This window comes from Crinia signifera, chromosome 4 (genome assembly GCF_055691185.1).
Source record: "Crinia signifera chromosome 4, ASM5569118v1, whole genome shotgun sequence".
NCBI lineage: Eukaryota > Metazoa > Chordata > Amphibia > Anura > Myobatrachidae > Crinia > Crinia signifera.
Genome location: NC_139220.1, coordinates 11,243,489 through 11,259,767, shown reverse-complemented (window position 1 = coordinate 11,259,767; position 16,279 = coordinate 11,243,489). Strand labels below are relative to the sequence as shown.

The window sequence follows — 16,279 nt, the reverse complement described above, 5'->3', positions numbered from 1 at the left end:
GGAACTGTCCTGCAATAATTGGGACAGTTGGGAGGTATGTCGTTGCCCATGTACAATTGTTACTTTCCACTTGTTTTTAGTAGCGGGACTATTCAGGAGGTACCTAGTACCGATCAGGGGGCACCTAGTGTTCATAGTGTTCAGCATACTCTTGGTCGACATCCATCAAGGTCTACACACCTAAAGGTCGACAGGGTCATAAGATTGACACATGCATTAGGTTGACATGGGCTAGGTTGACAGGGGGTTTTTCATATTTTTTTATCCCAAATGTCGACATGGACATCAAAAAAGTGTCCCCCCTCCTTTTGGGCACGGTGCTCAGCACACTATTTTATTCTCTGACCTCGCCCTAGTGGATGGTAGGGCATGAAATACCACCTGTCTGCACATGTCAGCGCAAAGAAATGTGAAAAACCCCATGTCGACCTTTTGACTGTCAACCTAGCCCATGTCGATCTAATGCATGTGTTGACCTAATGACCCTTTCGACCTAACCCATGTCGACCATCAGGTGGGTCCACATTGATTCATATTGACGTTCACTGGCCGACCCAATGCATGTTGACCCTCCCTTGTGGACCTAGTGACCGTATCCCCCCTTGGACAATGCCCGTTGGATACAATAGATAATTAGTGGGATAATTATCACTGTGTAATAATAGTCTTTCATTTACATCTTTATCAGTATTATTATTTTACATTTTGTACCACAATAATCAAAAACCTCTATTTCAAATTAATCGAGTATAGTCTAGTACAGTGGTTCCCAAACTTTTTTGAATCACGGCACCCTAGAGCATCAAAATGTTTTTAAGGCACCCCAGGCCAAATGTTTCTTATTGAGAAATGTAGAAAAAAATTTAAATTAAGTACATTGTGTGTATATGTCACAGTTATCTGGTGAGGGACAGGATTTGCTTCTGTTTGTGCACATATATTATGATTGGCAGCCACAAGCACTGGTTTTGCCTGGTACATTGACCATATGAATTGATCCTGGTCCACCAACCAAAGGCACCCCTGCAAGTGTCCTGAGGCACCCCAGGGAGCCTAGGCACACAGTTTGGGAACCACTGGTCTAATGTAATAATTATCTTAGAAAATGAGTCTTTGTTTTAAGTACATTTCCTGCATGATGCCTCTTTATGTACTAGCTTTTCTGAGTGGTGTAACTGAGCCTGTAGCTATAATCTGAGTGACAGCTCCCCCTCCCCCTGTGTGCAGAATGTGACCTCACTGGTATCTGAGTGACAGCTCCCCCTACCCCTGTGTACAGGATGTGACCTCACTGGTATCTGAGTGTCAGACTTTCACTCTCATTTCTCCCTCCTGCTGCCAGCGATGGCGTCTGCTGATCTGAGACCGGAGCTGGACTGTTCCATCTGCCTGAGCATTTATACAGATCCTGTAACCCTGAGATGTGGCCACAACTTCTGCCGGGTCTGTATTGATCATGTGCTGGATACACAGGAGGGGGCTGGAGTTTATAGCTGTCCTGAGTGCAGAGCAGAGTGTCAGGAGCGTCCTGCACTGATACGGAACATTCCTCTGTGTAACATAGTGGGGAGGTTCCTGTCTGCTCGGCCAGATCAGGAGGAGACTGGGATCTGCTGCACTTACTGTGTGGACTCTCCTGTACCTGCTGCTAAGTCCTGTCTGATGTGTGAGGCTTCTCTGTGTGATAAACACCTGACAGTACACAGCAAGTCAGCAGAACACGTCTTATGTGACCCCACCACTGCCCTGGGGAACAGGAAATGCTCCGTCCATAAGAAGGTCCTGGAGTATTACTGCACTGAGGATGCTGCCTGTATCTGTGTGTCCTGCTTTCTGATCGGGGGGCACAGAGGACATCATATGGAGTCATTGGATGAGGCTTCTGATAAGAAGAAGGAGAAGCTGAGGAATGTTCTGCAGAAACTGACCACAAAGAGAGCAGAGACTGAGAAAAGAGTCCAGAGTCTGCAGGAGCGCAGGAGAGAAGATCAGGGAAAAGCAGCGGGTGTAACAGAGACAGTCACTGCCCTGTTTAGAGACATCAGGAGACAGCTGGAAGACCTGGAGAAGAGAGTCCTGAGTGAGATCTCCAGGCAGGAACAGCGTGTTTCAGTCTCTGATCTGATCCAGCAGCTGGAAATAAAGAAGGACGAGCTGTCCGGGAAGATGCGTCACATTGAGGAGCTGTGTAACATGTCTGACCCAGTGATTGTCTTACAGGAACCGGACACAGGGGACTTGTGTGACACTGAGGACACAGAGAGACATGATAACCAGGTCCAGGGTGCAGGAGATCTGGATGTGGGTCTCATCTCAGGGACATTACACACATTATCTGATATAATAACAGGGATAAATACAGGGATCTATGTGCAGGAAGCTACAGACCTATTACTGGATGTAACCACAGCTGGTAATACAGAGTCTGATATAATAACAGGGATAAATACAGGGATCTATGTGCAGGAACCTACAGACCTATTACTGGATGTAACCACAGCTGGTAATTATATACAGACATCAGGTGACAGGAAAACTGCATCCAGGATAAATATAAACCAGAGACACCCAGTAACACCAGCGAGATTTCAGTGTAATCAGGTAATCAGCACCAGGGGATTCTCCTCAGGGCGACATTACTGGGAGGTGGATGTCAGTGAATCAGATTGGTGGAGGGTGGGGATGTGTTATCCCAGTATAGACAGGACAGGACATCAGTCAGTCATTGGTCATAATAACAAGTCCTGGTGTCTGTGTAGGATATATAATAAGTACTCAGTGACACATGACAGTACAGTGATCAGGTTACCTGACAATATCCCATGTGACAGAGTGAGGATATACCTGGATTATGAGGCAGGACAGATGTCCTTTTATTCTCTGTGTCACCCCATCATACACTTACAGACCTACACTGCCGCCCTCACTGAGCCCCTCTGTGCTGCAATATGGATAAGGGATGGTTGTATAACTATGATGTAAACATTGGATGTGATTGGGGTAGCGACACCTACAGCTGTCAAAATCAAACCTTGCCTTGCACATTGACAGCCCCAATAATGACAGTGGAGCACTCACCGGCACATTAATACGTGGTTAGAAGTGGTATCAGCGTATATAACATGCAATGACACCACTTCTCCCCCATATAGCACCTTTATTCTGGCTCACTCGCAAAGGCAAATTACTTCTCAAATGTACAAAACCATGTGCCGTGCAGGTGGGGCAGATGTAACATGTGCAGAGAGAATTAGATTTGAGTGAGTTATTTTGTTTCTGTGCAGGGAAAATACTGACTGCTTTATATGTACACCACAATATCATACCTCCCAACTGTCCTAGTTACCGCGGGAACGTCCCGGTATTTGGGGACGTTCCCGCGGCCCGCCTGAGGCCGGCAGTGTCCCGCAGCAATGGGGGGGTTGTTAGGAGTCCCTCCTGTCGCCAGAGAATGGATATAACTTTAAGTTAATGTTCATATTCCTATATGGAAATTAAAATTTTGTTTTTTAAATAAAAGGATTTCCTTGACCTTCTAAGGACACTATGAAATCCCACATTAACAGAAAGGTATATTCAGTTCACCATTTATCAATCTAACATTGGGGTTTCTTTCTATTTCTCTTTCTTTTTTTTTTAAATATTGAATATTTTATTGGTTACAAAAATTAAAGTATGAATGTACATACAGTAGTGAAAGCATATATATTTGAAACAATATCTGAAACATATCCGCTTGGATAACAATACAAGCATCAAAGCTTACACTAAGACTGAACAAAAGAAAGGGAAAGAAAAGAAAACAACAGACACAGGAGGAGTAAGGACAAGACAAGGAGATATAGAAACCACACACCACAGACTGACATCTAAACCATTTTATATGAATTGAGGAGGGAGAGGGAGAATATTTACATCCAGCCGTCTCAAACACAAAGTGTTTGTGCGTGTTATTGATAACGGTTTTTATGCAGGGTATAGAATGAGATTTCCAAAGTTGCCCTATGGCCGCCTTGGCGGAAATCAGGATATTTCCCAGCAGGTATTTGACACAGCTTAACAGAGGGTGTGTGGTATGGTGAAACAGAGCAACCACGGGATCAATAGGGACAGATATCCCAAGAACGTCACTAATGAGGGAGAAGACTTCGATCCACAGTGGCCTTAATACCGGGCAGTCCCAGAAAATATGTAGAATAGTTCCAATGCACCCACAGTTCCTCCAACAAAGATTGGGCGTCGAGGGCCAAATAAGATTAAGCCACTGTGGAGTAAAGTAGGGCCCTATGACACAACTTATAAAACATTTCACAGTGGTGGAGGGATTTAGAGATCTTGAAACAAGACGTAGAGATCGAATCCCACTCAGGATCCAGGAACACTCTAGATAAATCCCTTTCCCATTTAAGTTGAGATATCAATTTTCCTTTCGTACCATGCCAACGAGATATGCCTCCTCTATGACTAGGGGAAGACAGTCTGAAGGACATAACAGTAGGCAGACGTGGGATAGTAGACTGCTTGTCCATATGGGTAGATAACCAATGGCGTACTTGTAAATATTTTTAAAAAATCATGTTTAGGGATATTGCAACTGTAGCTGGGCAAAGGAAAGCAGGGAATCTGTACTGAAAATATCCTTTAAACACACAATGCCTCGCTCCATCCAGGCGTCTACTCGAAGATCTGGGATGAGACTAGCCAGAGTCTTAATAGAAAGACTGGGGGCCGGTAAAGATATATCAGGGTCAGCCGATATCATAGTATGCCAGGCGCACATCTATTTTTCTTTCTTTCTTTATTAATTGGGCTCATCACCACCACCCCTTCTTTGCGTCTTCTCTTTCCTCATGGACTTAAGAGTTCAATAAAACTTGTTCTTATATAGAGTCTGAAACCTACACAGCCCTCTACGAAGGTTGCTATATAAAAGATGTTTTTATATTTTTTTATTATTTGTTTATGTGCTGAAATAAATGTCTACATTCATAGATTGTAACTTCGTTCCCCTGATGAAGTCTACTTAAGACGAAACGTGTTGGTTTGTATGTCATACCTCCTTTTATCTGTGACAGTTCATTGAGAAATCAAATAAACGATCATTGAAATTGGATTGTTCTATACGGACTGTGTATCTATTTATAGGTGACTAGCCACTATTGGGAAGGATATTGTGGTTATTGTTCTCTAAGCCCTCAGGGAACTTTGTGGGGTACTTATGTATTATCTGGGCTTCCATGTTAAATGCACCCCATTTTTTCATACCCCTACTATCCAACTACGCATGGAGTTGATTTTATATAGTGTGGCGAGCGCAGCGAGCCACCGTGCCCGAAGCGTGGCGAGCGCACGCGGTCTCATAAGAAAAACGGGAGCCCAGATATTACATAAGTACCCTTTGTGGTCGGGCAGCCAAATTTGAATTGTTTTAGAGAAACTGTTTTATACATCTATAAAAATATATTGCGCGTAGAGGAATATTGGGGTTTGATATATATATATCTCAAGTGCCTGTAGTGCCTTGCTGCATGCCCATTGATTGGCCTGGTGAAAAGGGGGAGTGTCCGGGTGAGTGTCCTTAGAAGAAACACTTTGCCTTTACAGGAAGCTGCTGATCGCCGGGGCAGCCTTTTTACGCACCCGCTCTCCCTGCCCACTTCCTTTCATACATTCAGGTGATGTTGGAGAACACCACAATGCGATGCCAATGCGATGTTCAATGATATTATCATGAGTACATCACATTTCATTGATAAATGTGGCCCTTATTCAGTAAGAGCTGAGCTCGTCTTAAGGCCCCCATACATTAGTCTGACTTGTCCTAGGGACAAGTCGGACTTGATTTCCTCTGCAGCTCCCCGGGAGGGGGACACACGATTAGGCACTTGATGTGCCAAATTTAGCATATGATAAATCTCATGGATTTATCATATGCAGTCCCCGGGGAGCTGCAGGGGGAGAGCCGGGTGGGGGATGCTGGGGAGCAGCAGGGAACAGCTGGGCAGGGTGAGCTGACAAATAGTCAGCTGGTGGGGGACACTGTTGATCCGGGCTTGGGGAGAGTCTGGCAGGGGCAGCGGACATATAGGCAGCGGGCGGGGGGACGCCGGTGAACCGGCGAGGGGAACAGCTCACGTGCTGGGCAGGAGGACCAGGCAGCCGCAGCTGCAAGGAAGAAAAACCCAATATAAAGAATGGGGAGCCAGTGATTTGCTGAGTGCTCTCTCAGCCAATTGCTGCCTCCCCATTAATTTGTATTGAAGCTGCGGCTGCCTGGTCCTCCTGCCCAGCACGTGAGCTGTTCCCCTCGCCGGTTCACCGGCGTCCCCCCGCCCGCTGCCTGTGTGTCAGCTGCCCCTGCCAGACTCTCCCCATGCCCGGCGTCCCCCGCCTGCTGACTATTTGTCAGCTCACCTTGCCCGGCTGTTCCCTGCAGTTCCCCGGCGTCCCCCGCCCGCTGACCCTGGCCGAAGACTGCACATAAGATTTAGGAAATCTTATGTGCAGCCGGAGCGACTGCCTGACTCCGATCCGATGCACACGGGACCGCGCATCGGGTCGGACAGGGTGTCAAAACATGCGATTTGGGACAATTTCACGGCCCGATTCATCCGAATCGGGTGAAATCGGGCCCAAATCACATAATGTATGGGGGCCTTTACACAGGTGCTGTAATCAGTCAACAATACTTCGGTTACACAGGACGGTCTTATATAGAAAGCTAAGGACTGGTGTCTCCCAGTTACCTTAATCAGTGAGAGCTGAGCATGTCTCACACAGGTGCTCTAATCAGTCAGCAATACTTAGGTTACACAGAACGGCCTTATATAAGGAGCTAAGGACTGGAGTCTCCCAGGTGCATTAATCAATGAGAGCTGAGCTCGTCTTACACAGGTGCTGTAATCAGTCAGCAATACTTAGGTTACACAGGACGGCCTTATATAAGGAGCTAAGAACTGGAGTCTCCCAGGTGCATTAATCAGTGAGAGCTGAGCTCGTCTCACACAGGTGCTGTAATCAGTCAGCAATACTTAGGTAACACAGGAAGGCCTTATATAAGGAGCTTAGGACTGGAGTCTCCCAGGTGCATTAATCAGTGAGAGCTGTGCTCGTCTCACACAGGTGCTGTAATCAGTCAGGACGCCTGGCAGCATGGAGCAGAGCAGAACTAACAGTACACATCACAAACCAGGTAAGCACCAAACTGACCTGAATGTTGTGACAAATGGTCATAGAGGAGAGTTTATAACTTGTGTTCCAGACGTTCCTGCCCTGTCTGCTATGCTGTTATATTGCTGCTAGGGGAAGAATAGATATTGATTAACTATTTTCAGCAAAAATCATCAGAATCACCAGTGTGTCAATTCTGTTGGAGCCCCCATAATGTGCACAGCAGGGCCACAACTAGGGGGAGCTAGGGGGTTGCATGTGATACCCATACGTGCATGCAGGGGGGTAGGGAAGGTGGAACAGGGACAAATTACTGCCTTGCCTGTTTCTATTCCCTCCAACCACTCCGCTGCCGGGGGGGGGGGGGGGGAGGGGGGTGAAGAGGGACTCCGTACTGACACATCTATGCTACTGGGGCTGTTGTATATATGACGGGGCTATGCCGCATTTTCTGTACATTGTATATGACAGGGCTATGCTGTGTGTTCTATACATATAACACGCTCATGTAACAAGCTGTGTACCCTTACTGGGAAGGGTAAGTATGTAACATGTGAATATGTACATTGCAGAAACCCATTTCTGAAGAGCAGAGCAGCAGTGTCCCTGTGTGATGTCATCATGAGGAGGAGTTTGAAAGAGGGTCTCGCCCAATAGGAAGAGTTGTAGTTCCTGGTCAGGGACCCTATACTAGGATGATACACAGGAGGTATTCTAGTGGTGTATGCCACCCAGGGGGACAGTTCATGGATCAGGCTGACGTGGGGGGGGGGGGGGGGGGTGACAGCACACACACCCGCCCGCTCGGGATGCTGCAAGAAGCCCTTCATGCACACGCATGTTACATGTCATCTGTGTGCGTAGAATAACATGCTACAGCATGTTTGGGGCGTGGACAGCATGATCAAGTCATTATGGCCACGCCCCCCACTGTGCAATACCGGTAGTACAGGCATTGCACATCAGGGACCCCTGAGGAGGATGGGCGGGGGAGGCTGGCGGCAATGTGGGGGCTGGAAGGCAGACAGGATTTTCGGGAGCCTCTCGGCCATTCCGGGAGGGTAGGCAACCCTGATTTTCAGTGGCAATAGAAGTCTTCACCCCATAATAATTTGCGACAGCTATTGTGTAATCTCTGCGCAACTGATAATTACCTTTATAGTTTCAATGACAAATACATTTGTGTATTCTATTTCTTAGTTGTGTACCTCAGCCTGTGGCTATAGGCCCTTATTCTGGTTCACTCACAAAGACAAATTCCTTCTTAAATGGACAAAACAATGCTGCACTGCAGGGGGGCAGATGTAACATGTGCAGATATAATTAGATTTGGGTGAGGTTTTACTTCAAGGTGAGATCTATATTGCAGTGTAGAAATAAAGGTGCGTACACACGTACAGATTTTCTGTCTGATCTATCTGGTGGGAGCAAATGACAATCAAAAATTTCCACCCAAATGCAGGAAAACAGAAAAATATATATGCTTTGATAAATGTGGTCTATCAGAATGATTTAAACAATTTGTCTGACTGATCACTGTCTGTTTTCAAGCGTTTGGGAACAAATTTTGAGTTTCAGTCAGTCAGTCAGTAGCTTAACTATGAAAGTTGGAAGATTTGCAGAATTCTATACTGTAGTAAGGTAGCGCGCGCTCACTGTAATAAGCGACGTTACCATCTCATGTGTTAAATAGCGTTATTTTTTTTGCGCTGTAGTAGCGTCCCAGTCCAAAACTGCATCTGTAGCCGCTAACAGCGTCTCGTTTGCCGCAATCAGAGGTTGCATCCCAAGCACAGTAGCGTCCCACTCACCCACTCACTCAGAAATAGCGTCGACTTAACCTGAGTCACAGTTTCGCACATATGAATGTGTTCCTGAAACAGCTTCACTATCCACGCCACCTCGAAGCGTGGCGAGCGGACGAGGTACCGACCGACCTTTTCATACCCCCACTATCCACATCGGCGTGGAGTTGATTTTATATAGTGTGGTGAGCGCAGCGAGCCACCGAGCCCGAAGCGTGGTGAGTGGACGCGGATTACTTCACACATAGGTGTGCGCAGCACATTTTATTAGGGGGTGCACTGTCAAAGCGGTGTGCCTAGCACCACCTATTGGGCATGTCTAACACTGCCATTGGGTCTGTCTAACACCGCCAATCAGGCGTGCACTCACTACAATATAAAATGTCTCTCAGCCACACCATTATATCCTGCCTATTTCAGTTTTAATCTAAGTCACTGGTTCCCAAACTGTGCGCCTAGGCTCCCTGGGGTGCCTCGGAGCACTTGCAGGGGTGCCTCAGGTTGGTGGTCCAGAACCAATTCAAATTATTTATGGCCAATGAAACAGGCAAAATCAGCGCTTGGGGCTTCCAATTATAAAATATATGGGGAAACAGAAGTGAATTGTGTTCCTCACCACATAACTGCACCTAAGGATGACATTTAAGCACAACTTATTTCATTCATTTTTTTATTTTTATTCTTGGTAACAAACTTGGCATAGGGGTGCCCTGAAAAATATTCTGATACTCTAGGGTGCCGTGATTCAAAAAAAGTTTGGGAACCTCTGATCTAAGTAACAAAACATGCAAATAAAATAAAAATCATATCTGGATGACACAGGTATGTAGTGATACGACAATGGTGTAATACAATTAATAATGCAAAACACACATAATTGATTAATGGGTGCTTATTTTAATGGAATACAGGTCTAAAAGGCAAAAGTCTTTGGTAGAAGGTATTGCTGGTATTACTAGCAGCAATACGTGTGGGGGTGGGGCACAGCATTAGGGGGTGCCTGTGCACCCTTAACACTCAATGTGCGCATGCCTATGACTTCACATGTATTCCGCGTCCGCTCGCAGACTATATAAAATCACTTCCACGCCGACGTGGATAGTGGGGGTATGAAAAGGTCGGTTGGACACGTACCTCGTCCGCTCGCCACGCTTCGGGGTGGCGTGGATAGTGGAGCTGTTTCAGGAACACATTCATACCTGCAAAATTGTGACTCAGGTGAAGTCGACGCTATTTCTGAGTACAGCTGCTGTTTCAGGATGGGAGGCTACTGTTACTGAAAAAAAGCAAAAAGTGTGGAGCGCTAGAAATGGTTGGATCAATATGGTATACTATAAGTAACAATATATATATTACATAATATAGAGTGGAATATATCCACTAAACAGGTATATAACGTGTACACAATTTGTTGCGGCCAACGAGACGCTGTTAGCGGCTACAGACGCAGTTTGTGACTGAGACGCTACTACCGCACACAAAAAATAACCCTATTTCACAGATAACATGGTAACGTAGCTTATTACAGTGAGCGCGCGCTACCTTACTACAGTATAAAACTCTAAAAATCTGCAAAGTTTCATAGTTTAACTACACACTGACTGAGGCCGGGCGCTAGCGGGAAAGCTGCCAATTTTCAAAGATAGAGTAAACATGGCAAGCTGCCAATTTCACAGAAACAGTAAACAGACAGTGGTGCCGTGAAACTACACAAGTACCGAAAAATCTGTACGCACCTTAAAGCAGTTAGTACTTTCCCAGCACAGAAACAAAATAACTCACCCAAATGTAACTCTCTACACATGTTACATCTGCCCCCCTGCAGTGCCCATGGTTTTGTCCATTTGAGAAGAAATTTCCCTTTGTGAGGGAACCATAATAACCCCCATAATATAGAGATGTGCGGGTCCAGATTTACTTGGTTCTCAGATTTACTTGACAAATTAGCCAGGTAAATCCAGACCTGCACATGTCTACTATAATCGGCGTGCTAGTGCAGCCTCCGCATGTGTGCAGAATGTGACCCGTCACCCAACTGGTATCTGAGTGACATCTCCACCTCCCCCTGTGTGCAGAATGTGACCTCACTGGTATCTGAGCGACAGCTCCCCCTCCCCCTGTGTGCAGAATGTGACCTCCCTGGTATCCGAGTGACAGCTCCCCCTCCCCCTGTGTGCAGAATGTGACCTCACTGGTATCCGAGTGACAGCTCCCCCTCCCCCTGTGTGCAGAATGTGACCTCACTGGTATCTGAGTGACAGCTCCCCCTCCCCCTGTGTGCAGAATGTGACCCCACTGGTATCCGAGTGACAGCTCCCCCTCCCCCTGTGTGCAGAATGTGACCTCACTGGTATCTGAGTGACAGCTCCCCCTCCCCCTGTGTGCAGAATGTGACCCCACTGGTATCCGAGTGACAGCTCCCCCTCCCCCTGTGTGCAGAATGTGACCTCACTGGTATCTGAGTGACAGCTCCCCCTCCCCCTGTGTGCAGAATGTGACCTCACTGGTATCTGAGTGACAGCTCCCCCTCCCCGTGTGTGCAGAATGTGACCTCACTGGTATCTGAGTGACCGCTCCCCCTCCCCGTGTGTGCAGAATGTGACCTCACTGGTATCTGAGTGACAGCTCCCCCTCCCCCTGTGTGCAGAATGTGACCTCACTGGTATCTGAGTGACAGCTCCCCCTCCCCTGTGTGCAGAATGTGACCTCACTGGTATCTGAGTGACAGCTCCCCCTCCCCGTGTGTGCAGAATGTGACCTCACTGGTATCTGAGTGACCGCTCCCCCTCCCCCTGTGTGCAGAATGTGACCTCACTGGTATCTGAGTGACAGCTCCCCTCCCCCTGTGTGCAGGATGTGACCTCACTGATATCTGAGTGACCGCTCCCCCTCCCCGTGTGTGCAGAATGTGACCTCACTGGTATCTGAGTGACAGCTCCCCCTCCCCCTGTGTGCAGAATGTGACCCCACTGGTATCTGAGTGACAGCTCCCCCTCCCCCTGTGTGCAGAATGTGACCTCACTGGTATCTGAGTGACAGCTCCCCCTCCCCCTGTGTGCAGAATGTGACCCCACTGGTATCTGAGTGACAGCTCCCCCTCCCCCTGTGTGCAGAATGTGACCTCACTGGTATCCGAGTGACAGCTCCCCCTCCCCCTGTGTGCAGAATGTGACCTCACTGGTATCTGAGTGACAGCTCCCCCTCCCCCTGTGTGCAGAATGTGACCCCACTGGTATCCGAGTGACAGCTCCCCCTCCCCCTGTGTGCAGAATGTGACCTCACTGGTATCTGAGTGACAGCTCCCCCTCCCCCTGTGTGCAGAATGTGACCTCACTGGTATCTGAGTGACAGCTCCCCCTCCCCCTGTGTGCAGAATGTGACCCCACTGGTATCCGAGTGACAGCTCCCCCTCCCCCTGTGTGCAGAATGTGACCTCACTGGTATCTGAGTGACAGCTCCCCCTCCCGTGTGTGCAGAATGTGACCTCACTGGTATCTGAGTGACAGCTCCCCCTCCCCCTGTGTGCAGGATGTGACCTCACTGATATCTGTGTGACCGCTCCCCCTCCCCGTGTGTGCAGAATGTGACCTCACTGGTATCTGAGTGACAGCTCCCCCTCCCCCTGTGTGCAGAATGTGACCTCACTGGTATCTGAGCGACAGCTCCCCCTCCCCCTGTGTGCAGAATGTGACCTCCCTGGTATCCGAGTGACAGCTCCCCCTCCCCCTGTGTGCAGAATGTGACCTCACTGGTATCCGAGTGACAGCTCCCCCTCCCCCTGTGTGCAGAATGTGACCTCACTGGTATCTGAGTGACAGCTCCCCCTCCCCCTGTGTGCAGAATGTGACCCCACTGGTATCCGAGTGACAGCTCCCCCTCCCCCTGTGTGCAGAATGTGACCTCACTGGTATCTGAGTGACAGCTCCCCCTCCCCCTGTGTGCAGAATGTGACCCCACTGGTATCCGAGTGACAGCTCCCCCTCCCCCTGTGTGCAGAATGTGACCTCACTGGTATCTGAGTGACAGCTCCCCCTCCCCCTGTGTGCAGAATGTGACCTCACTGGTATCTGAGTGACAGCTCCCCCTCCCCGTGTGTGCAGAATGTGACCTCACTGGTATCTGAGTGACCGCTCCCCCTCCCCGTGTGTGCAGAATGTGACCTCACTGGTATCTGAGTGACAGCTCCCCCTCCCCTGTGTGCAGAATGTGACCTCACTGGTATCTGAGTGACAGCTCCCCCTCCCCCTGTGTGCAGAATGTGACCTCACTGGTATCTGAGTGACAGCTCCCCCTCCCCGTGTGTGCAGAATGTGACCTCACTGGTATCTGAGTGACCGCTCCCCCTCCCCCTGTGTGCAGAATGTGACCTCACTGGTATCTGAGTGACAGCTCCCCTCCCCCTGTGTGCAGGATGTGACCTCACTGATATCTGAGTGACCGCTCCCCTCCCCGTGTGTGCAGAATGTGACCTCACTGGTATCTGAGTGACAGCTCCCCCTCCCCCTGTGTGCAGAATGTGACCCCACTGGTATCTGAGTGACAGCTCCCCCTCCCCCTGTGTGCAGAATGTGACCTCACTGGTATCTGAGTGACAGCTCCCCCTCCCCCTGTGTGCAGAATGTGACCCCACTGGTATCTGAGTGACAGCTCCCCTCCCCCTGTGTGCAGAATGTGACCTCACTGGTATCCGAGTGACAGCTCCCCCTCCCCCTGTGTGCAGAATGTGACCTCACTGGTATCTGAGTGACAGCTCCCCCTCCCCCTGTGTGCAGAATGTGACCCCACTGGTATCCGAGTGACAGCTCCCCCTCCCCCTGTGTGCAGAATGTGACCTCACTGGTATCTGAGTGACAGCTCCCCCTCCCCCTGTGTGCAGAATGTGACCTCACTGGTATCTGAGTGACAGCTCCCCCTCCCCCTGTGTGCAGAATGTGACCCCACTGGTATCCGAGTGACAGCTCCCCCTCCCCCTGTGTGCAGAATGTGACCTCACTGGTATCTGAGTGACAGCTCCCCCTCCCCGTGTGTGCAGAATGTGACCTCACTGGTATCTGAGTGACAGCTCCCCCTCCCCCTGTGTGCAGGATGTGACCTCACTGATATCTGTGTGACCGCTCCCCCTCCCCGTGTGTGCAGAATGTGACCTCACTGGTATCTGAGTGACAGCTCCCCCTCCCCTGTGTGCAGAATGTGACCTCACTGGTGTCTGAGTGTCAGAGACTTTCACTTTCATTTCTCACTCCTGCTGCAGCAATGGCGTCTACTGATCTGAGACAGGAGCTGGACTGTTCCATCTGCCTGAGCATTTATACAGATCCTGTAACCCTGAGATGTGGCCACAACTTCTGCCGGGTCTGTATTGATCGTGTGCTGGATACACAGGAGGGGGCTGGAGATTATAGCTGTCCTGACTGCAGAGCAGAGTGTCAGGAGCGTCCTGCTCTGATACGGAGCATAGCACTGTGTAACATAGTGGGGAGGTTCCTGTCTGCTCGGCCAGATCAGGAGGAGACCGGGATCTGCTGCACTTACTGTGTGGACTCTCCTGTACCTGCTGCTAAGTCCTGTCTACTGTGTGAGGCTTCTCTGTGTGATAAACACCTGAGAGTACACAGCAAGTCAGCAGAACACGTCTTATGTGACCCCACCACTGCCCTGGGGAACAGGAAATGCTCCGTCCATAAGGAGATCTTCAGATATTACTGTATTCAGGATGCTGCCTGTATCTGTGTGTCCTGCTGTCTGATCGGGGAGCACAGAGGACATCAGGTGGAGTCGCTGGATGAGGCCTCTGATAAGAAGAAGGAGAAGCTGAGGAATGTTCTGCAGAAACTGACCACAAAGAGAGCGGAGACTGAGAATAGAGTCCAGAGACTGCAGGAGCGCAGGAGAGAGGATCAGGGAAAAGCAGCGGGTGTAACAGAGACAGTCACTGCCCTGTTTAGAGACATCAGGAGACAGCTGGAAGACCTGGAGAAGAGAGTCCTGAGTGAGATCTCCAGGCAGGAACAGCGCGTTTCGCTCTCAGTCTCTGATCTGATCCAGCAGCTGGAAATAAAGAAGGACGAGCTGTCCGGGAATATGCGTCACATTGAGGAGCTGTGTAACATGTCTGACCCAGTGATTGTCTTACAGGAACCAGACACAGGGGACTTGTGTGACACTGAGGACACAGAGAGACATGATAACCAGGTCCGTGGTGCTGGAGGTCTGGATGTGGGACTCATCTCAGAGACATTACACACATTATCTGATATAATAACAGGGATAAATACAGGGATCTATGTGCAGGAAGCTACAAACCTATTACTGGATGTAGCCACAGCTGATAATACAGAGTCTGATATAATAACAGGGATAAATACAGGGATCTATGTGCAGGAAGCTACAGACCTATTACTGGATGTAGCCACAGCTGGTAATTATATACAGATATCAGGTGACAGGAAATCTGCATCCATGTCATATATAAACCAGAATCACCCAGTAGCACCAGAGAGATTTCAGTATCCTCAGGTAATAAGCACCAGGGGATTCTCCTCAGGGCGACATTACTGGGAGGTGGATGTCAGTAAGTCAGAGCACTGGAGAGTGGGGATGTGTTATCCCAGTATAGACAGGACAGGAAGGAAGCCATACATTGGATGTAATAACAAGTCCTGGTGTCTGTATAGGTATAATAATCGGTACTCAGTGATACATGACAGTACAGTGATCCGGTTACCTGACAATATCCCCTATGACAGAGTGAGGATATACCTGGATTATGAGGCAGGACAGATCTCCTTTTATTCTCTGTGTGACCCCATCAGACACTTACATACAGTCACCACCACTTTCGCTGAGCCCCTCCATGCTGCATTATTGATAGAGAAAGGTTATGTAACAATTTCTGGGGACTCCAGAGCTGGGAGCCATCACCCTAGGAAATCTACCCAGAGACTGTTGACATCACAGTGAGGGGAATTTGACTGGTGGGGACGTTATCCAATAGAAAGAAGCTGTGGGTGGAGCAGTGGGGCATAAAAGGCCAACCTGGGAAGTGCAGTGGAAAGGGGCCGTATTTATGGGTGTGGCCAGTCTACAAAATGGGTGCAGCCAGCTGCCACAGACCCTTGGAGTGTGCATGGTCTGTATATATATTTTATTATAATGTTTAAGTACTACCAATATACATGATAATATCGATTACTAGAAGGGATGCACGTTAGAGAATACACTGTAGGTCTTTGCGCTATCAAGTACATATGTATAATTGAAGTGTGGAAACAGGCCCCCCAGGAATTGAAGCTCACCAGGGGCTT

At 48.7% G+C, this 16,279-nt stretch overlaps 2 protein-coding genes across 2 annotated transcripts in view; both read left to right on the top strand.

The window, feature by feature from the left end:
- Positions 1 to 1,339: 1,339 nt before the first annotated feature.
- On the top strand, positions 1,340 to 5,213 carry LOC146073692 (E3 ubiquitin/ISG15 ligase TRIM25-like). Its single transcript, XM_083181081.1, has one exon. The coding sequence runs from the start codon at positions 1,345 to 1,347 to the stop codon at positions 2,980 to 2,982; it is 1,638 nt and encodes a 545-aa protein (XP_083037207.1). The 5' UTR covers positions 1,340 to 1,344; the 3' UTR covers positions 2,983 to 5,213.
- A 9,015-nt stretch (positions 5,214 to 14,228) lies between these two features.
- LOC146073691 (E3 ubiquitin-protein ligase TRIM39-like) overlaps positions 14,229 to 16,279 on the top strand; it is a 4,410-nt gene continuing 2,359 nt past the window's right edge. Inside the window, exon 1 of the mRNA XM_083181080.1 lies at positions 14,229 to 16,279. This exon is cut by the window's right edge and continues 2,359 nt beyond it. Coding sequence (XP_083037206.1) covers positions 14,229 to 15,935 — 1,707 coding nt within the window. The 3' untranslated portion in view covers positions 15,936 to 16,279.